The sequence below is a fragment of the Equus przewalskii genome, chromosome 15 (assembly GCF_037783145.1).
Source record: "Equus przewalskii isolate Varuska chromosome 15, EquPr2, whole genome shotgun sequence".
NCBI classification, from domain to species: Eukaryota; Metazoa; Chordata; class Mammalia; order Perissodactyla; family Equidae; genus Equus; species Equus przewalskii.
Window position 1 is genome coordinate 88,597,786 of NC_091845.1, and position 22,728 is coordinate 88,620,513.

Here is a 22,728-nt window from a genome sequence, read left to right on the forward strand (position 1 = left end):
TCCTCTCCTCTAGTCTCAGGGGAGCCTGGATGAGCTCGTGCCCCCTCTTCTCGGAAGACATGGCCAGCATTTACAGAGAGCTGGCTTGGCGCCAGGCCCCATGCATTCTCATCTTGTTCCAGGCGACCTTCGCACATCCCTTGCACTGAGCACTCCCCCTGCGATCCAATTCTCTAGACACACACAACCAAGACAGCCAAGCTGAGGGGCAGGGCCCAGGGATTCAGCTCCTCACCTGGAAAGCGGGCTGGGCTCCTTGCTAGGAGGCTGCTGTGCGTCCTCCTCGTCATCAGTACCGTAAGATTTAGACCGTGATTTTGTGGTTTTCTGCTGGAAAAATCACAGAAACTTAACAACAAAGTCACTGCATCAGGGACATCTACCACACACAGACAAGGGATTGGTTTTAAAACACACACACACGCACAAGGATGGTAACTTAGAGGAACAGAATGGACCACATATTGCAGCCTGTGTCACCACTGACAAAAAGCATGTTACGGCCGTGATTACACTAAAATACAAAGGCAAAACTGATTCTCACACTCTAAAACTGGCTTCTAAGCCACACGACACACAGGTCCTAGAAAGACCTCACTAGTCAGGTATCAAGGGTCTCCATGAGGATCATATTTGTAACATCTATTTAAATGATTATAAGGGTTAAAAATCCTCTTATATAGGAAGCTTGTGTTCCTACTGAATTACGAAAGGCAGAATTGATAAGAAAGACAAGCAGTACTTTTTGTCTAACGAATAACTACCGTCCCTGCTTTTGATCAGAATGCACTCTAATAACCATCTGCGTCAACTGCTCTGTCGAGCTTTAACCCATTTTACTTTCTAGCAGCAGAATGAAACCCACTACCCAGGGGATTCAGGTTGAAAGGCTGAGAGTAATGTGGAGTCTTCAGGACAGACTGGCTGTTAACATAAAACTTTCCAGGATGACATGGTTTCATCCCCGCCACACTGGAGACAACCCCAATATTCAGCAACATGTACCTCAACAATACAAATCATGGAAAGGGACCCCAGTAACGGCAGGAAACCTTGCCACCAAAAGTACAGCTTCCACAAACAGGGAAGAAGAGCTGTAGATGGTCTCCTGGACATGGAGGCAAGGGGCTCAGAGAGGGAAGGGCCCTCCCACATCACCACGGCCACACACTGCCTTCCAGTCTCTCACCCTCAACGGAGAAAAACAAGCTACACCGTTGGCATAAACACACTCAACCCTACTGCACTGACAGCGAGGCATCAATTTAGTCTGGAACCTTCTCAGGCATAATCTGTGCCTCGAGAACCTCGGTGCTCACAGTGGGGACCCAAGCATCCAATGACTGATGTCATTTCCAGCCGGCCTCTCACAGCTGGCAGGTCGGCTGCCCTCTCCAGCTTCCTACTGTGTTTTTGTTATGAAATATTATTAAAATAACCTATAAGTAGTCCTGTGGGCATTCATTCTTATGAGTTGAGGCATAATAAATTCTAATTCTCTAGTAGCTAAAGTACTCCCCAAAATACTTACTCTAGAAAATAATTTTAATTTAACGAGTAGTTTGTAATCAAGAAATGAAACATTCTCTAATTCCACATATAGTTAGTAATTTGAAGTATTACAATAATAAATCTAGCTTTTTAAAGTTCATTTTTAAATGTAAAATGCAAAAAGTAGAAATAAGTAATGAATCACCAACGACAGATAATATTTGGAGAAATGACGACTATTTTCTTTGCATAGTTTGGCACCTCTTGTCATGGTGACAAACCACATCACCGATTTTCATCTTACTTTCCCTGTGTGCGTGTGTTGAACTCAGCAGCATGGTCATCTTTTAAAGGCTGCATGACTGTCTGTAACATGAATGAACCTCGGTTTACCTAAGCAGTCTTTATGGGTGAACGTTTTGATTCTCTTCAGTTTTTTATTATAATGACTATTTTGTCCAGCCTTTTAATAAATTATCCTATTGATGGGGTAGGAAATTCCAGGTACAATATTCCTTAAAGCACAAGAAAAGGCCTTACAGAAACCTCAGGCGTAGAGTCCACCATCCAGTAACTGATGTCTTAATGACACGTTTTATCTTGTTAGTGAAGTCTAGTGACACACGTGTACAGAAGCACACCACCCTCACTGCTCATGGGGACCTTCCGGCAGTGAAACCCCCAGGTAAGGAAACGGGAACCTGATTCTCCCATCAGTCATCTCTTCTCCCCTCAGGCAACTCTACCCTAACTTCTACACCAGAGATTCTTTTTGCCTGTTTTGAGCTTCATATAAATGGAATAAAACTGAGTGTATTCTCTTGGGCCCGACTTCTCCTGCTCAATGGCATGTTACAAAGATTGTTTTGTTGCACGTAGCTGTAATTTTGTCATTCTCATTGGTGATTAATATAGTCCCTTATGTGGATACACCACAGTTTGAACTGTTTCCTGCTTGTCCTATTACAAATGATGCCACCATGAATACTGTTGTCTTGGTCCCATGACACACACCTAACCATGCGGCTGGTAAGGCAACACCCGGTGCAGCCTCAGCGGATCCTGTGGAGCAGGCGCCAAAGCAGCTGCTCACACGCGTTCCCTTTAGCCATGCAGGCCCCAGCTCCCGTCTTCAGTGCCTGCTGCTGTCAGTCTCCTTGTGGTTGCAACCGTGGCAGGCAGATGTGGGCCCTTGTTGCCATTTTGACTGGCACTTCCCAGATGATAGAGAAGGCAAGCGGCTTTTCCGAGTTGGCCATCTGGAGACCTTCTTTTATGAAGTGTCATTAAGTTGCCCATTTTTTAAAAAATCAGGATGCTTGTGATTTTTAGTGATTTGTAGGAATTCTTTATGAATTCAGAATTAAGTCCTTTGTTGGGTGTGCTTTTACTGACATGTTTGATGAACAGAAGTTCTCAACTGTTAAAGTAGCTTAATGATCAAGCTTTTCCTTTTCTGGCATCCTGTCTGGAAATCTTCCCTTATCCCAGGGTCACGATGATCTTCTCCTGTTCCCCCAGGTCGCTGCATTAACTGAATTGCGCACACTCATCACCCCAGCTCCTACCTTGTATTTCCCAAAGTTGGTCATGAGGGATCGTCCGTGCGATTTCTTCCCACTTTCCTTCACATCTGGGTGCTGCGTAAACAAAGTAAATGTGAGTGTTTTTATCCTCTGCTCTTGAGTCTCCCTTAGATCTGGTGGAACGGCGGGACCCTCCCTCTGCCTCTCGGTGGAAAGCAGGCGGTCCCCCTCACCTCCTCCTGCTCCACCCGCCCCCTCAAGGCAGCTGAGTTGGTTGAAAGAGGACACTGGCGTGGAGAGGCCTGGGCAACCGCCTGGACACAGCACCCACCACGGCTCCCCAGGGCGGGTTCCAGGCCTGGGGGCAGCGCCCACCCCACAGGATGAATCCTTGAGAGCCTGAGTTGGGACAAACCGTCTTAGGTCAAAGGAGATGTAAATGTGGAAGATGGGCATCCTTCAGCGCCAGCTGTGCCGAATAAGGCAAGTCCCCACATTCACTGAATCTGCTGTTTGGGATTTTAAAACATTCAAAATAGACAAAACCCAAACCCATCTATGAGGTACTAAGTCGTTGTGTTTGCTTATTTAAGTAAACCACAGCAAAGCCCTCTGTTTCCTGGTATCACCCCCTCTGTTGCAGCCCTGGGAGGAGGGGTTACAGCCTCTGAATTGCCCTCACTGGGTTAGTTTTCCAGGTTGGAGCGCTCCCTGTGCAAGCCTGTGTCTCACTCGGGGACAGAAAGGCCACCAGGGTTCAGACCCTCATTCCACTGTCATCCTGATGCGCATGTCAGGTGGTCCCTGCACGACCTGGTGTAGGGAGAGCATGGCGCCTGCCCTCTCAGGAGCTCCCAACAGACAGAGAGAAGCAACAAATGGAGTCGACACAGGCAAGCAAAACCACATGGAATCCAAAGTCAGGGAGGGCGTCTCCACATATGCATGGAGGCTCATCAACAATGCCATTCAGGGGGCCAGCCTGGTGGTGCAGTGGTTAAGTTTGTGCACTCCGCTTTGGTGGCCTGGGGTTCACAGGTTCAGATCCTCGGCACAGACCTACACCATGCTCGTCAGGCCACGCGTGGCAGCATCCCACATAGAGAATAGAGGAAGATGGGCACAGATGTTAGCTCAGCAACGATATTCCTCCCAAAAAAAAAAAGATGCAATTCGGGTGGGGAGTGGGAACTGAGAAGGAGCTGGGAAGGAGGGAGCTCAGAAAATGCTGGCAGGGTTGGGGTAGGAGTCACAGGGGAATGTAGTTGACTGGTTTACGTGTATTGATGGCCTCTGAAGATTTATTAAAGCCAATCGTGAATTGTTCAAAGTCCCTGGAATTAAGTCACCAGATGTGGCCACAGAAGTAGACTGCTCCCCAGGCCAGGAGACCCAGTGCTGCCTCCAAGGAGCTGACGTCCTCCAGAAGCCCCTTCTCTGGACCTCAGTTTTCTCTTCTGTGAAACGAGGGAAGAACAGGCCAACTGACTTCTGAGTTCCTTTCTACTTCTGATAGCCCATCAGGTGGTAAGGAGATCACGTCACCTATTGTCTAAAACAGGGCCTTTTTAAGAGTGGGGTGAGTAACCACGCTGGGACAGTAAGGCAGGGCTGCCCCAGGCAGTGAGGTGGAGGGTCATCCTCCTCAGTGTGCACCTGCTCTGTCCTGAGGGTGACATGCAACATATACTCTCACTTAACACACACGGCCACCCCGGATGTAAGGATGATGAAACCCCGACCTCACAGACAGAAAAGGCTGAAGCAGAGTGAAGTGAGACGGCACGCCCAGGGCTGCCCAGCCAGCTGGTGACAACACAGGGGCCCTGTGTAGCTGCCTCCACTCTGGCTCTCTCCCCTCCCTGATCCCTCCGGCTCCGGACCCCTTTCAGTACCACATCCCTCACTGAAGTCACGGGTCAGACGAGGTGCTGGGAACTTGGCACGAATACAAGGGTGACAGCGAGAGCAGACTGTCCACGCTGGGCTGCAGTCTAAGGGCAGAGCCAGTGATCAGAAGACACTGAAGAAGGGCATGACGGGGAGGCTCCGGGCCCTGCGGGATGGCCCAGAAACACCACCGACCCAGACTTGAGGGTCAAGGACGCCTGCCAAGGGGATGTGATATGAAAGCTGGAGCTGGAAGCTGGTGGATGTTATCTACATGAGTGAGGAGGCAGAAGAAGCAAGCCGCAACAAGGAGCCGACACAAAGCCAGAGCTGAGGACCAGGTGCCTTCCAGGAAACAAAGACTGTGGAGTGCACGTGCTGCACACCTGCACATGGGCGGACGAGTCGGAGCTGGGGCTGTAACATGGCAAAAGGATCTTTTGGGCTATATCCTGGAATTTGAACTCTATCCCCCAAGTTATGATGCGCCTTTGAATGGTTTAAAACAGGAGAATGACATGGTCAGATGCACATTTCTGGAATACCACTGTGGCAGTGGGTCGTACAGATGGGGGACTAGAGAGGGCAGGACAGTGGGGGCTGGAAATGTCCAGTCAGGGAACAGTTATGGCATCCAGACAGCTGCCACCGGGATGCAAAGGAAGGAGCAGACTCGAACCTCCTGGAAGGCAGCATCCTTCAGGGTCTGCTATGCTCTTCGGGCCCAAGGGATGGGAGCCTCACCCTCACTCTCTGCAGGCTCTCCAGGGAAAGGACGGACAGCAGCACAGGGTGCCAGAGCACCGAGCCATGGCCCGGAGAGGAGGCAGCGGAGCTACAAGCCACCCTGAGCTCTCAGCCCCAGACAGAAGCGCCCACACACATCTGACACAGACGGTCTTCACTCGCCTGTTGAACCAGAACCACCCTTTACAAACCAATACCACAGCAGGGCTAATGCATCCATGCCACCGCCCAGACTTAAGGGAAAGTAACAAGTAAGAAAAGCGATGAGTCTGCCTCACACATCTCTGAGCTCTTGCGGCCCCGGTCTCCCCCTGATGGGGACGACTGCTAGGATCTCGTCCACGAACAGCGAAAGCAAGATGTGCCTCCTGCATTTCTTCAAGACTCTCCCAGACCTGCTGTGGCACCTGCAACTGGATGATCCAGGACGGAGCAAAGACTCCACAGGACATAAGGGGAGGTGACTGGCCCAGACTGGAGAGCTCACCAAGGACTAGCAGCAGAAAGGAAGCTGGACTAACCACGGGTGAAGTCACAGACATTCGCATGGGTGAAACAAATTGGCAGGGGTTGGGTGCTTATTGCTATTTACTGAAACTTTTAAAAAAACTCAGAACTGCAGGATGAACGGGGCGGGGGGGGGGGTGGACACGCTGGGTGCCCTCATGCCCTCTTCTCCTCTCACGTGCAGTTTCAGAGGCCTGGCTTAGGCACCAGGTCCAGGGCTGAGTTCTCGCTGGCATCAGCAGCAAAACCCTGGACTTTGCCTGACTGCTACTCCAGGAAGGACGCGTGACCAGCTTGGGGGGCACAGTAGCTACACCGTCTACCAGGGCTCAGCACGAGCTGGAGTGCTGGATGGGGAGCCCGTGCTCCACCCTCTCTGGATCTGCACAAGGACACAGCAGCTCATGACCTGTTGGCAGTCGCCCTACAGCCACCAGGGAAGGGCCAGACAACATGGAGGACCCTGGCATGTGGGGGCAGGGCAGAAAGACAGGCCTCTGAGGCCCTGCTGCACCTCTGGACCAGGTCACCCTGGAGGCCGCTCTGCATGTGAACCTGCCACTGACCCAGTGCAACGCTCTTCTCCATTATTTAAGCCACTTGGAATTGGGTTTTCTATTTGAAACTCAACAGACCTGAGGAACAGTGAGTGGCTGAACAGTTGGACTTCTGCGGGGTCCAGAGAGCAAGCCCCACCACTGGGTAGTCTCCCCCGTAGGGTCTTCCCTCCGCCTGGGGATCCCTCAGCCCAAGATCAGAGACAGTGGCAGGAAAGGCTGCCATGAGCTGAGCCAGGGGTGCACGGATCTCCTCTGGGCAAGAACAGATGCCCCAGGGCCCTCCAACGAGACCATCAGTTAACTGGCTCTCCCTTTTCCTGGCCCAGCTATAATATTTTCATCAGAAAGCTGAGCAGAAACCTCAGCCAGAGCCCAATGCGCCCGTTCATTTGATGATGGTTTATGAAGGTCTCACTGAGTCCCAAGCACCGTGCAAGCCAGAACAGCAATGGTCATCGAGAGGGACGCGGCTCCCGTCTTCACGGAATTCATAGGAAAGCTGGGAAGATAGACATTGAGCAAATAAGTGCAAGCTTGTTTTTAAAAAAGTCCAGGGCAGCCTATGGCCTAGTGGTTCAGTTAGGCACAATCTACTTCAACAGCCGGGGTTCAGATCCAGGGCTCAGACCTATACCACTCATCAGCCACGCTGTGGTGTCGACCCACATACAAAATAGAGAAAGACTGATACAGGTGTTGGCACAGGCACATCTTCCTCAGCAAAAACAAACAAACAAACCTCCAGAAAAGAGAAGCTACAACAAGCTGCCATGGACAACAGAGAGGGGACAGTTAACCTAAGCCAGGAGTCAAGGTAGGACTCATTTAGGACACTGCATTGAAGCTGGAATTTAGAAGACTAAGCAGGAGTTACCCAGAAGAAAGGTAGGCTGGGAGTGCTCTGGGCAAGAGAACCGAATGTGAGATCAAGCACGTGCACAGTTAGGGCCAGTGGAACAACGGGAGGCAGTGTGAGGGAAATAGGGAATCTGAGAGTGGAGAGGCAAGGATATAACTCACTGAGGTCCCCAAAAGCCTGGTTACAGAGCCTGTAATTTATCCCAAGCACAACGGGAAGCCCTGAAGGTGCTGAGCAGCAGAGTGACAGGGTCAGATCTACATTTCAGGGCACTAGGCCTATGGCAGGGTGCAGACCAGACGGGGCACGCGGGGCTAGTAGAGCTGGAAGCCAACACCGGCCAGCCCAGGATATGGCCACCAAGAAGAAGAGGAGCAGACAGAGGGCAGCCCTGCTCAGGACATGAGGCTCCGAGGCGTGGAGGCTGACCCTGGGGCTCTGGGACTGATCTGTGGCATGGGGGCGGACCCCAGTGGTGGAGGCGGGCCAAATGCGGAGAGAGAGGTGGGCAAAGTGCTGGTGGCTCCAGCCTCCAGCTCACTTGAGCGCGCCTGGCAGGGGGAGGGGGCATCTGGGGCCCTGGCTGTCTGTCATTTTCACCCGCCCATCCAACTGTCAGCTCTTTCTCACATCCTTTTGCGATAGGATGTTTTCATGTCTCAAGCGACTTGAGGGCAGAAATGGAAGAACTGGAGGAGCCCTGCGTAGACAGTAAATGCTGGGAAGCAGGAGGCGCCCCCTTTCCCGGGCACGAGGCTGGTACCTGTGTCAGGTGTGCGTTCAGGCCTTCATGCGTGGCCTTCAGCAGAGCCCGCACCGTGAAACTGTCAGGATCTTCTTTGTCTCGAATTTGAGATTCTTTTAACAGCGACTCCAGTTTTTTCCTGATGAACGATTCCACCTGATGCTCAGTAGTTCCGTTATTCTGCAAAGAATCAAGCAATGGAAATAATTTTCCTTACAGACAGAGAGCCCATCAGAACACCCTTATTCAGGCCAACATCGCTTCTATGGTTCAATTCCCTCTCAGTCACCTGCAAGAACGTAAGCTCACTGTGCCGTTTTGCTCCTTCCTGCACACACCCCAGTTCCACAGTCAGGGATCGCGGTGCTGCATCTGCCCTCGAGACCCTATGAGGTCTCAGTACCATTTCCATCTCAGAGATGGAGAATCTTTCGCTCAGAGAGACTGCGCTGCTCAAGGTCTCGAAGTCAGCAAGTCACCAAGCAGGACTCCGGCAAGGCCCCGACACTGTTCCCAGGACCCTGCTCCCTACTTCAACGGAAGGGGGGCGGCCAGAGCGTCTGGGGCCAGGTTTTCTCTGTCCAAATGGGCAGATCTGAGCAAAAGACACCATTTAAAACCAACCACTTCCTTCACTGAGGGGAGAAGAATGCTATGGAAACCTCTGGAGCTGAGGACTATCCTAAGAGAAAACCCACGTCCTTCCTCTGAGCTCACTGCCTAAGTAGAAAGAACCACTGATGACGCGTCATCACATCACTTAAGGTCACAGCTAACTTCAGACAAAGTATCTGAGGACAAAAGTGTGCCCATATCTAGATGACGACGCAGGCAATTTCTAGGGGATGGAGGGACACAGGTTTCCTAAGTCTGCTCAGCACAGCCTCTTAGCCACCTTGTTCGGCGTGAACCCAAAGGCTGGCTCTGCTCACAGCTCAACCACCCTCTCACCTCCCACGTCCACACCTTCCTGCAAAGTCTCCAGCCACCTGCCCAGGGCCACCCCCGAAGGCAAGGGGAGGAGGGCTCCTCCACAAGAACAGCCCGTATTCCTCACACAGAGCCTCAGGCCGTGTCTCCACTGGCAAGTCGGTTACAAGAGACAGACTTGACCCTATTAAACCCCACAGAAGGGGCAGCTTTCTAGTTAATGGATTCACTTTCACAAAATTTTGTAAGAACCAGTAATGTAAACGCCCAAAGGGAGATGCGGACGGGGCCGAACTGCCTGTGTGAGCATCACACGCGGGAATATTGTTAATGCCTGGTGAACAAGGCCGGGGTCCTGAGGGAGATGCAGAGATGGAAGAGGGCTGGCCCTTGACCTCAGGAGCAGACAGCCCCTGAAGCTGACAAAGGCGTGTCCCCAAGCAGCACTTCCGTCTGCATGGCCGGCTCAGCCACGGTTCTGAGAAGGAACACGGCCTGGCCTTCCTGCCCGAATGACCGAAATGGCCTCAAGGAGAGGCAGGGCAACTGGCACAGCTGGTGAGTGAGACCCCACCAGCGACCAAGGGCAGGGCCCTCCCGTCATCCTCAACCCAGTGCAGGCTCCGCGTTGGTAAAGTGTGTTCCGTGGACACAGAACAGGCTGAGTTTCTGAGGGCAGAGGCACAGGAGGAGAGTGATGAGGGTGAAGCTGGAGGAGGACTCTGGGGGCAGGCGTGGAGCTGCCAAGCTGCCACGTGGAGGAGTGTCTGAACCTGCAGCATGTGCAGACAGGGGACAGCGCCCCAGAGAAAAGGACAGACACACCAGCTCCCCTGACAGGCGCTGAGAGCCAGGCCGATGTGCCGGGGTGGATTCAACGAAGATGAGAGGGCGAGAGCAAAGTTTGCCTTGCATAAAACACACACACATTGAGCTGCCACATGTCCAGTGAGAAACATGAATGAGGCTCAACCCACCATCCCAGAACCCTCGGTGTCACAGTGCAGACACACAGGTCAGTGGACAATCACAAGCAGCAGCAAGCAGACATCGGGGTACAGGGGGCCACCTGCCCAGCCCTGGAGTGCAGGAGAGACTCCCAGGAGCAGATGACACCTGGGCCAAGCCTTGAAGACATGTGTCAGTCTCCCATCGCTGCTGTCACAAACTACCATGACCTGCCTCTTAAAGCAGCAGAAACTCGTCCTCTTGAAGTTCTGGAGGCAGGATCACAAGTCCAGGCATTGGTAGGGCTGGGCTCCTGCTGAAGCCCTGGGAAAGCTCCTTCCTGGCTTCTTTCCGTTTCTGGCAGCCCCCAGCACCCAGGGGGCGCACGGCAGAGGACCTCCCATGGCTGCCTTCTGTGTCCCTCTTTCATCCGTCTGACCCTCCTCTCACGAGGACACTTGTTACTGGACTTTTAGGGCCACCAGGCTACTCCGGGATGAGCTCATCTTGAGACCCTTAACTTAATTATTAATTACATCTGCAAAGGTTCTTTTTCCAAATAAGGTCATGGTCATGGGTGCTAGGGCAGGACTTGGACATGTCTTCTGTGGCCACAAATCAACCCACCACCACGAATATGCACTGACCATCCAGCAAAGGGTCGAGTGACAGCATTCCCACGTGAGCCAGAGCACGGAGAGACTGTTAACATGGGAACACGTGGAGAAAAGAGCACAGGTGTGGGCATGTGCACATGTGTGCGTTTGCGTGTGTGCAGGAGAGGCAGCCAAGCCTCCCCCGTGCTGAGTCCGCAGAGTGCCTTCCAGTAACGCTGCACCTGAGCCGCCCAACGCCCTTCAAGGCAGCACTATGACTCTCCAGATTTTACTCATAGTAACACATAGGCAGGAAGACTGTCCAGACATGCATGCCAAAGAAGCGGCTGACCCAGGACTTGAACCCAAGGCTTCCAGCCCAGAGCTCCAGGTCTGTGTCTGCACGCAATGCTGCAGCCAGCCCCTTGAGGCTGTCACAGTAAAGGAGAACCTCTGGAGACCAATGAATCAGAGCAGGTGCATATTTTAAACACCCATTACTCCTATACGACGGCTGGGAAATACACAGCCACAATCCCTCTGCAGGAAACAGCAGGTTTCACAGGTCAGCAGGGACTCCAAGAAAAGAGCTCCAGGTCTCAAACGCCCAATGCATTTGATCAAGCGACCCAGAGACTGACAAACAGAGATGGCAGCACCCAGGGCACATGCCACATGCCACATGACCATCAGCTCCTTCCTGGCTCAGGCCACGGGACAAGCCAGAGACCGTGATGAACTGTAGCCACCACGTCCAGACACCCCATCAGCAAAGCACAGACAAAAATATGGAGCCAGATGGTGGGTGCTGGTGAAATAACAAATGCTTAATACAAAGCTATAATTATTCACTTCACATCCACTGAACACTGGGAGTTGCTGGAGGAATGAAATTTCTGCTGGTGGGTCTTTCTCTTCTCTGTGATTTACAGCATGAGAAAATTAGCCACCAGGGACAAATAAACGTGTGGCTAAGGTTTCACTAATACGTTATCGCTGAGTTCTGGAACCACACAGCAAAGAAGGAACCTAGACAGACACTGGAGCTCGCAGCCTGCCATCCATGTGCAGCTGCAGCAGTGACCACAATTGGACACGGAGCATCATGCTCCTTTGTCCTGAGCCAGTGGGAGAGAGGATGCCACAGCAGGGGTGTAGGGGAGGGGGGCAACCCTTCAACGTGGGGAGAGTCCCCACCAGACACACCCTCAGGGTGGCCAGTTCCGTTTCTGAGAGGTAAATGGGATCCAGGAGCACCCACCACGGGTAAATAAACACAAACACACTCTTGTTTGGTCTCCAGCCTGAAATAAAAGGATCCCAGGGAAGCAAGGCAGAGGGCTTCCCGAGCCACAGCCCCCAGCGTAGGCTGGGCAGCAGCAGGAGAGAGCGCAGCAGGGCTGGAGGGCTGCCCTCGAGGGAGGGGCCCTCTCGCACAGAGGCCCCACCTCTGCACATGCTGGAAGCCCCAGGCCACACCCTGGACCAGGAACACGGGAATCTCTGGGCCGGGACCTGGGCACTGGAAGTTCTGAAAGCTCTCCTGTCATCCCTGTGTACAGCCCAGGTTGAGGAATTTGCTTTAACAAAATGAAAACAAGACAGTGGAACATATCACCTGCCCCAACGTCCTTCTCCCTCTAGGCTGGAGTCCAGAGTCAGGAGGAACAATGGACAGGTCAGCTTCCCGCATGAGGCCCAGAGCTCCCAGAGCCCTGACCTGAGGGTGTCGTGCTGCAGGGCAGCTGCCCTCAGGCTCAGGTCCATACGTCCCTCCCCGTCCTGCCTACTCTGACAGCCCCCTGAAAACACCACTGCTCAGGACCCCTGTTATGACAACCGAGTAGGTCCTTGTTCCCGATGGTGTCTGATGATTGCTGAGCACAAACCACATGCCAGGCACTGTTCTTCACAGGGTTTGAACTTACTGAGCCCTCATGATAATCTTCCTCCTTTTTTTAAGTTAAATAATGATTTTGTGCTTTAGTACATGAAAAGTCAAATTTATGCAATCATGGCAGAGAGGACAAGAGGGACTTGTGCTCCAATGGGGACAAATCGCTTATTCCCACATCACAGAGACTGTTGACTCAGTTGCTGTCAGTAAAAATCAGACAGAATTTAGGATCGTGATCCTTTCTGTCTCAAGGTGTCTTAAAATAGCAAGAGTGCCTTTAATTGGTCCTCAGGGAGATCAGGAGAGAGATTTTTGGGCTTCGGGATGCTCAAGATATGATGGCCTATCACACCATGTGCTTGTGCAAGGTCAAGGGCACCCCAGGACTGCACACCTGCCCTCCTTGAGGTCAGGCATCCATTTCAGCCAGGAGAGGACATGTTCCCCACAGTGCAGAGCTAACAGGGACAGCTCCATCCCAGGAAGGTAATGTGACTTACGAAGGTGGAGTCAGGCAGAGAAGCTGCAGCCACATTCTGAAGCATTATTTTAATGTCCATTTAGAAGATGAGGATAAAGAAACCGAGGCACAGCACTGTGGAGGAGTGATGCCAGCATCATGGCAGAGTGAGCTGTTCCTTTTGTCTCTCCCCTCTAAGTTACAACTAAACAGACATCCATTAACCAAGAGGAATCCCACACAGCACAACAGGATGTCTGAGAGACCCACCAGCCATGCAGCTGACAGCGGGTGGACTGGATCCCGGGAGGTAGGGGAACAAGGTGAGTGCACCCCTCCCCCTCCCTGGTGGCAGCAATGCAGGTGGTTGGATCCTCACATAGTGGCCGGCACTTCTATGAGTGGAGGTGGGGACACCTCAGCCTGCACATGAACACATTGAGAGGTGCAGCCTGACCTGCAGAAGCACCAACTACCGTGGCAGCCCCACCTGGGCAAACGCTCCTCATCAAAGGGTGGCAGCTCAGCCTGCATGAAGGCACCCTACCTGCCAAGCACGGCAGCCCAACCAGACTTGCCTGTGAGGCCAGCAGCCCCACCCATGCAAAGGCAGCCCATCCACCAAGAAGAGAGGCCCTGCCTGCATGAACACGACCTGCTGAGCAACTGCAGCCAGCCCATGCAAATGCACAGCAGAACCAGCACAGCCACAAGCAGATGGGGCAGAATCAGGAACATAGCACCTGGCCCCCACAGCAGTGGCAGGTGGTATCTGCAACCTGATACTACCACAAATGCGCCAACAGAGGATCAATGCATCAAGGAGCAGAAGAACTACAGTAACACTTCAGAGCAGAAGGAAAATGACAGGTCTCCAGAAACCAGTCCTGAAGTCACAGAAGATGACAATCTAAATGACAGAATTCAAAATAGTTGTCATAAAGACAACACAAAAAGTTCAATGAGCTCAGGAATAAAATTAACAAGCAGAGAGATTGAAATCTAAAAACAATAAACCAAACAAATTCTGGAAAGGAAGAAGATAATTAATGACATGAAAAATAATCTAGAATCCTTAAAAAATAGAGGTGATGTTATGGAGGACAGAATTAGTGATTTAGAGAATAGAAATACAGAAATGCTTCAGATGGAGAAGAGAGAATGAAGATTTTTTTAAAAACTGAGGAAGTTCTTCAAGAAATATCCAACTCAATTAGGAAAAACAATATAATGATTATATGTATTCCAGAGGGAGAAGAAAGGGAGAAAAGACGAGAGAGCTTTTTCGGAAGAGAACTTCCCAAACCTGGGGAAGAAACTGGACTTACAAGTACATGAAGCCAACAGAACTCCTAACTACATCAGTGCAAAAAGACCTTCCCCAAGGCATATAATAGTAAAACTGGTAAAAACCAATGACAAAGAAAAATATTAAGGGCAGCAAGGCAGAAGAAAATAACTTACATAAACTTTCAGCAGATTTCTCAGCAGAAGCCTTATGGGCTAGGAGAGAATGGAGTCATATATTCAAAATTCTGAAAGACAAAAATTTTCAACCAAGAATATACTATCCAGTGAAATTATCCTTCAGATACAATGGAGAAATAAAAACTTTCCCAGATAAACAAAAGCTGAGGGAGTTCATCACCACTAGACTTTCCTTACAAGAGATGACCAAGGATGCCCTCATACCTGAAACAAAAAAGCAAAGGTTTACAAAGCTTTGAGCAAGGAGATAAACAGACAAAATCAGAGAATTGCAGCTCTCTACCAGAACAGGTTAGCAAACATTTAATTCTAACTTAAAAGATGAAGGGAAGGAAAGCATCAAAAATAACTATAAACACTTCAACTTAGTCACAAACTCACAATACAACACTGAGTAATTTGAGACAACAATAACTCAGAAGGAGAAGAGGAAACGGAGGGAACCTGCTTAGGCTAACGGAGATAAGAGGCTATCAGAAAACAGACTATCTCATCTATGAGATCTCTTATACAAACCTCATGGTAACCACTAAACAAAAAGTCAGAGCAGAGCCACAATTCATAAATAAAGAGAAAACTGAGATAACCATCACAGAAAACCACCAAACTAAAATGGCCGTCAGAAATACAAGAGAAGAGAAACAATGGAAATACAGAATAACCAGAAACCAAGAGATAAAATGGTTAGTATTAAGCCCTCATATATCAATAATCACTCTAAATGTAAATGGATTGAATTCTCCAATCAAAAGACACAGAGCGGCTGGATGGATTAAAAAACAAAACCGAACAACATACTGCCTCCAGGAAACACAGCTCTTAAGACAAACATAGGCTCAGAGTGAAGGGATGGAAGATGATACTCCAAGCAAATGGCAAGCAGAAGAAAGCAGGTTTTCCCACAACTGTATCAGACAAAGCAGACTTCTAGATAAAAAAGACAATGAGAGAAGAGGGGCTGTATATAATGAAAAAGGGACATTCCACCAAGGACATAACACGTACGCATATATATGCACCTGACACAGGAGCACCAGAGGACATAAAGCAACTACTAACAGACCTAAAGGGAGAAATTGACAGCAACACAATAATGGAAGGAGATCTCAACACCCCACTTACATCAGTGGATAGATCCTCTGGACAGAAAGTCAATAAGGAAAGAGTGGCCTTAAACGAAACACTAGCCCAGATGGACTTAATATAAATAAACCCTTCCATCCAAAAACAGCAGAAAACAAATTCTTCTCCAGTGCACATGGAACATTCTCAAAGATAGACTGTATTTTGGAAAACAAGGCAAGGCTCAATAAATTTAAGAAGACTGAAATCATATCAAGCACCTTTTCCAACCATATTGCTATGAAACTAGAAAGCAACTACAAGAAAAAAGCTGGGAAAGTCACAAATATGTGGAAACTAAACAAAATGCTACTGAGCAACCAATGGATCAATGAAGAACTCCAAAGAGAAATAAAAAAATACCTGGAAACAAATGAAAATGAAAACACACCATATCAACTCATAGAGGGAAAGTGGTCCTAAGAGGGAAATTCATAGCAGTACAGGCCAATATCACTGATGAACACAGATGCAAAAATCCTAAACAAAATATTAGCAAATTGAATACAGCAATACATTAAAAGGATCATATTCCATGATCTAGTGTGATTTATACCAGGGACACAGGGATGGTTCAACATCCACAAATCAATCAATGTGATACACCAAATTAACAAAATAAGGAATAAAAGTCACATGATCATCTCAATAGAGGCAGAGAAAGAATTTGGCAAGACCCAACATCCATATGTGATTAAAAAAAAAAAACTCTCAATAAAATGGATATAGAAGGAAAGATCCTCAGCATAATAAAGGCCTTATATGATAAACCCACAGCCAACATTATACTTAATGGGGAAAAACTGAAATCTGTCCCTCTGAGAACAGGAACAAGACAAGGGTGCCTACTCTCACCACTCTTATTTACCCTAGTCCTGGAGGTTTGGGCCAGAACAATTAGGCAAGAAAGAGACATAAAAAGTATCCAAATTGGGAAGGAAGAAGTGAAACTCTCACTACTTGTGGATGTGATTCTATACATAGAAAACCCTAAAGAATCCACCAGAAAACTATAGAAATAATCAACAACTACAGCAAAGTTGCAGGATACAAAGTCAACTTACAAAAATGAGTAGTGGGCCAGTCCTGGTAGCTTAGTGGTTAAATTCAGTACACTGTGCTTTGCTGGCCCAGGTTTGGTTCCCAAGCATGACCTATACCACTCATCTGTCAGTGGCCATGCTGTAGCGGTAGCTCACATACAAAAAGAGAGGAAGACTGGCAACAGATGTTAGCTCAGGATGAATCTTCCTCAGAAAAAGAAAAAAGTCATTGCATTTCTATACAAGAATAGCGAACTAGCAGAAATAAAAATCAAGAATACAATCCCATTTACAATAGCAACAAAAAGAATAAAATATCTAGGAATAAATTTAACCAAGCAGATGAAAGAACTATACACTGAAAACTATAAGACATTATTAAGAGTCATTGAAGAAGCCATAAAGAAATGGAAAGAAATTCCATGCTTACAGACTATATGAATAAACATAGTTAAAATGTCCCTATTACCTAAAGCAATCTACAGATCCTATGCAATCCCAATTATAATCCCCATGACATAGAACAAAGAAATCAGAAATAGAAAAAGGATCCTAAAATTTACAAGGAATGACAACAGACCCCTAACAGCTGACGCAACACTGAGAAAAAAAAGAAAAAAACTAGAGGTATCACAATCCCTGATTTCAAAATATACTACAAAGCTACAGTAATCAAACAGTATGGTACTGGCACAAAAACAGATACATAGATCAATGGAACAGAATAGAGAGCCCAGAAATACACCCACACATCTACAGACAGCTAATTTTCGACAAGGGAGACAAGAACATACAATGGAGAAAGGAAAGTCTCTTCAATAAATAGTGTTGGGAAAACTGGACAGCCACATTCAAAAGAACGAAAGCAGACCATTATCTTACAACATACACAAAAATTAACTCAAAATGGATTAAAGAGTTGAATGTAAGATCTGAAACTCTAAAACTCTCAGAAGAAAATATAGGCAGTACCCTCTGACATCAGTCTTAGCACTATCTTTTCAAATACCACGGTCTACTCAGGCAAGAGAAACAAAAGAAAAAACAAGCAAATGGGACTACATAAGACTAAAAATTTTCTGAAAGGCAAAGTAAACCATGAACAAAGTGAAAACACAACCCATCAACTGGGAGAAAATATCTGCAAATCATATATCTGACAAGAGATTAATTTCGAAAATAGATAAAGAACTTATACAACTCAACAAAAAAAAAGCAAACTACCTGATCCAAAAAGGGGCAGAGGATATGAAGAGATATTTTTCCAAAGAAGATATACAGATGGCCAACAGGTACATGAAGAGATGTTCAACATCACTAATCATCAAGGAAATGAAAATCAAAACTACAATGAGATATCACCTTACACCTGTCAGAATGGCTATAAACAACAAATGTTGGAAAGGATGTGGAGAGAAGAGAACCCTCATACACTGCTGGTGGGAATGCAAACTGGGAAGCCACTACAGAAAACAGTACAGAGATTCCTCCAAAAATCAAAAATCAAAATACCATACGACCCAGCTATTCCACTACTCTGTACTTATCCAAAGAACTTAAAATCAACAATTCAAAGAGACTTACGCAGCCCTACATTCACTGCAGCATTATTCACAATAGCCAAGACATGGAAGCAACCCAAGTACCCATCAACTGATAACTAGATAAAGAAGATGTGGTGTATACATATACAATGGAATACTACTCAGTCATAAAAAAGATAAAATCGCCCCATTCACAACAACATGGATGGACCTGGAGGGTATTATGTTAAGGGAAATAAGCCAGACAGAGAGGGACAAACACCATATGATTTCACTCATATGTGGAAGATAAACAAACACATGGACAAAGAGAACAGATCGGTGGTTCCCAGAGGGGAAGGGGGTGGGGGGAGGGCACAAGGGGTGAAGGGGCACATATGTATGGCAACAGATAAAAACTAGACTATCAGTGGTGAACACGATGCAGTCTACACAGAAACTGATATAATGTGCACCTGAAATTACACAGTGTTATAAGCCAATACGACTTCAGTAAAATAATTTTTTTAAAAAAGAAAGAAACTGAGGCACAGAGAGGTCGGTGAGCTCCTCAAGGTCATACAGGTACCAGCGGGCTCTGAACCTGGGCTCTGGCCTGAGCCTGTGCATTTGGCGACTGCACACAGCATTTCATCTGACCTGCTCTGGGGCTCCAGCCCGGCCTTGGCTCATCCTCTGAATTCACCTTCCACCAGGTCAACCCCACACACACACCAGTCATTCAGTTTGTTACTCGTTGCTTCCTCCATTGTGGTACATGTGTCTCTCCAGCTAGACGAACTCCCTGAAAGGCACACATGTGGGTCACACACCACCACCCCCGAGAGTGAGGGTGGGCGGCGTGCACTCCTCACCTGAATTAACCATGACATCAATCACTTCCTCTTTCACAACCATTTCCCACATCTGTAAACAGCTGCAAATGAGAGTTTCTGCCCTGTTGCCACTGTTATGGGAAAGGGATGAAATCCTGTGCGTTAAGTCCTCAGTGTGGTGCTGGTGCTTAGTGAGGGCCCCACTAACAAACGTCAGGCGTGTGAAAGCCGCTTTAGCCAAGGTGGAAAAAATAATAGTACAGCGTCAGGAAAGCAGCAGAAGGTCTGTTCCTCTCAAGCTTAAGCGCACATTTTTAAATCTTACTAGAGCAACCACGCTTTATTTACTTTAAGAAAAAGTACTCTGTGATGAATGTGAGTCTGGGCATGTGCCTCCATGCACACACATGGGTCACACATAGGGCGGTATCCACACACGCTTTGAAGTCCTCACTGCTCCAATGGTAGAAGAAATAAAAAGAGAAAACTTGTAGTCTTGGTCAAAAACAAAATAAACAAGGGGCTGGCCCCGTGGCCTGGTGGTTAAGTTAGGCATGCTCCACTTCGGCAGCCTGGGTTTGCGAGTTCGCATCCCGGGCATGGATCTACATCAGCCATGGCTGTGGGAGCATCCCACATATAAAACAGAGGAAGACTGGCACAGGTGTTAGCCCAGGGCTAATCTTCCTCAGCAAAAACATAATAATAATAAAAATAAAGAAGATCACTGCCAACATAAATGCAGCCAAGCTCCACATTCACAGCAGGCAGAGTGGCCAAGAGCTTATACCTCACAGTTTAATAATACTAAAGGTGCCCCATGTGCTGTGGAGACAAGAGCTGGTCTCACAGCAGGGAACCAACGTACTAGAGAAAGCTGGAACGGGTCCCTGCTTATTGCAGGAAACATTTAAAAAGAACTACTCTATGGAAATATACAATCTAACATCAAAAGAGGCAGGAGTAAGATGACAACAGAATTGTGGGTTTGCTTGCTGGCTGGATGGGGGCATCTTCAGCACCTCCTGGGCCAGAGGGCCCCAAGCCACCAACAAAGGTCTGTAGGAACCTGAGGCACAGGAGGGCTGCGGGGAGGCGCAGGGCTCGGTGAAAGCAAGCCCAAAGCCACTAGACAAGAAGGGTGGATACTGAGAGAGAACAGAAGGAAGATTGCTGCACTCAAAACTGAGCCTTCAACCCCAAACTCTAACCTACAAGGCAACCGATGCTGACACAGCCCAAAACATCAACATGTGGAAAGGGATTCACTGCTTCACTGTAAAATAAGCGTGTTCACACACCCAAAATATGAAGAAATAGCCCCATAAAAAGAACAAGAAACTAAGAAGCCAAAAATAAAAGAAGAACCGGTGTCTATGAAAAAGAGCCAATAACAAACTCTGTACCGTCACTGAAATTAAAAGAACAGCTGTGATAAACTCTAGACCAGACACAGTCAAAGGGGCAACTAACGAACTGAAAAATAAACACATAAATGGTACCAGAACTGAGCACAGAGATAAAGAGAATATTAAAGAAGAATTAAGTGACAGACAATAGACTGAGAGATCCCAACACAAATCTCATGGGACTTCCAGAAAAAGATGACTAAAGGAACTGCACAGAAACATATTCAAAGGAAAAAAGGGCTGAGAATTTTCCAGAACAAAAGAAAACTTGAGCTCTCTGACAGGAAGTCAACATTCCTAGTCACCTAACAGTGAAATCACAGAACGACTGGAACGGGAAGGAAGGACAGAAGCCCAGCAAGGGAGACAAGCGAGTGAGCAGCAGGCTCCTCAGCAACAGCAGCTCCCAGAAGACAAGGCCTTGAAATGCAAGGGAAACACGTCCGCAGACATGACACGTGCAGGACCTTTGACAGCAACCGATTGGTCCCCTTCCTTGCCGGCAGGGCGGAGGCTCAAGTTGCATCATGAACTAGAAACAGCCCCACCCTCCCAGTGCCCTTGCACCCCTCACCCGGCTGCCAGCACACCCAGCACGCAGACGTTTAGTCTCTGAGCCAATCTTGGGGGCAAGCCCTGGGCCTCAGCAGGCAGCTCACCCCTTCCAGGAACACGGCAGCCTTAAACCAACAAGCCCGTAATCCCTCTTACAACGGCTCCATCACACAAGCCACTAGGAAAGAAGCCTCTGCAGCTGATGCAGAAGGAGGAGGGGACACCCCTGGTGACCAGTGTGACATGCACAGGGCTGACAGCGGTCTAGGGGGGCTGTTACAGGCTCCTGTGCCAGGGCTCGTCTCAACTTGCCGGCAGGCTTGGTGTTCATGGCACGAGGTTCACGCAGCAGAGGGAGCTGCATTTGTGCCCGAGGGGCTGCCAAACCCAGACCCAGAGGGTCAAGAAACAGTGGCTGGAGCTCTCAGCACAGGAGGAAAGCCATCGGAGGCTGACACGTGGGCACTGACGCTAGAGGACCTACGGAGACCAGCAGCGGTGGGCAGCCTCTGCCTGTTTGGGGGTGGCCGGACCGCATGATGAGGGGGCAGCATCCTGTCCTTGAGATTAGATTCTCGGCCACCGAACACATCCTTTACCTGTGGCTTACACGTCACGAGCCAGGTCTCCTCTACGGCTGCAGTCAGAAAACAATGAGGCAGAAGCTTCAAGGATTCAATTAATCCAACAACAGAAAGCATCTATCACAAGAGCAGAAACTCCGATGTGGCTGAATCCCTCGTTAGAGAACAGAGCTGGGAGGGCCCCGCCCCCACTCTGTTCCCAATGCCAGGCAAGGCCGGGGAGCCGCCCATCCTGTTTCTGACCTGGGCTGTTCCCTCTGCCTGGAACCTCCTTCTTGGATTCACGTGGCAACTCTTTACTTCTTTCCAGTCTTGCCCACCTGCTGCCTCCCTGAGCGACCTTTCCCGCCATCCCACCTAAGACTCCTGCAGCTCTTTGCACACACACGTGCACACACCCTGTCTATACTCCTCCCTCCCTTTTTCCCCTGAGCAATTATCACACCCAGTACTCATCTGTTTGTTTCTTGTCGATCCTCCTCTTCTCCCACTAACGTATAAACTCCATGAAGGCAGAGAATTTTGTCTGTTTTGTTCACGAGTATAAAACCAACACCTGCAACATCACGGCCATGATCTCCAGCAGGAGACGCTCAACAAAAATGTGCTGAATGTGCAACGGGTCTTGTATAAACCTCCCGAGAGCTATTGCTCCTATAAAACCCTGTTAACTTTGAACTGAGGCTGAGAACCTCCTCTGCGATAATTGTTGCCTCACATGAGCTACATGCAGTGTGTCCTCTGTTGCAGAAACATGATCAGGCTTTCAGTTTAGGTCAGACAGTTCATATCAACACTCAGACAAAGTGTCCGCTGACAAGAGGACAGGGTGACACTTCGGCTTTCTAAATACAGAATCACCTTTTCTCAGAAGAGCTCAAAAACAGAGAAGAAAGATTGGAAAAAGTGGAGTGAAAACTTTATGCACTTCCACTGGAAGGCTTGTTCTCTATCATTTTCTCTCCTAAAGTCAACAAGAGCCACCTGGACAACTTTACAATTAAAGCGCTCT

The 22,728-nt window shown here is 48.6% G+C and overlaps 1 protein-coding gene across 38 annotated transcripts in view; it reads right to left on the minus strand.

Annotated features, from left to right (window-relative positions):
- Positions 1 to 22,728, minus strand: part of PLCH1 (phospholipase C eta 1) — a 208,780-nt gene that overhangs the window by 20,766 nt on the left and 165,286 nt on the right. For 21 of the 38 annotated variants that reach the window (XM_070577700.1, XM_070577694.1, XM_070577705.1 and 18 more), the window contains 3 exons: positions 8,344 to 8,505; positions 3,060 to 3,131; positions 236 to 330 (listed from right to left, as the gene is read on the minus strand). In XM_070577700.1, the coding sequence (XP_070433801.1) occupies positions 236 to 330; positions 3,060 to 3,131; positions 8,344 to 8,505 (329 nt within the window). The remainder of the gene's footprint in view (positions 1 to 235; positions 331 to 3,059; positions 3,132 to 8,343; positions 8,506 to 22,728) is intronic. The other 17 variants (XM_070577695.1, XM_070577717.1, XM_070577696.1 and 14 more) reach the window with 1 other exon arrangement.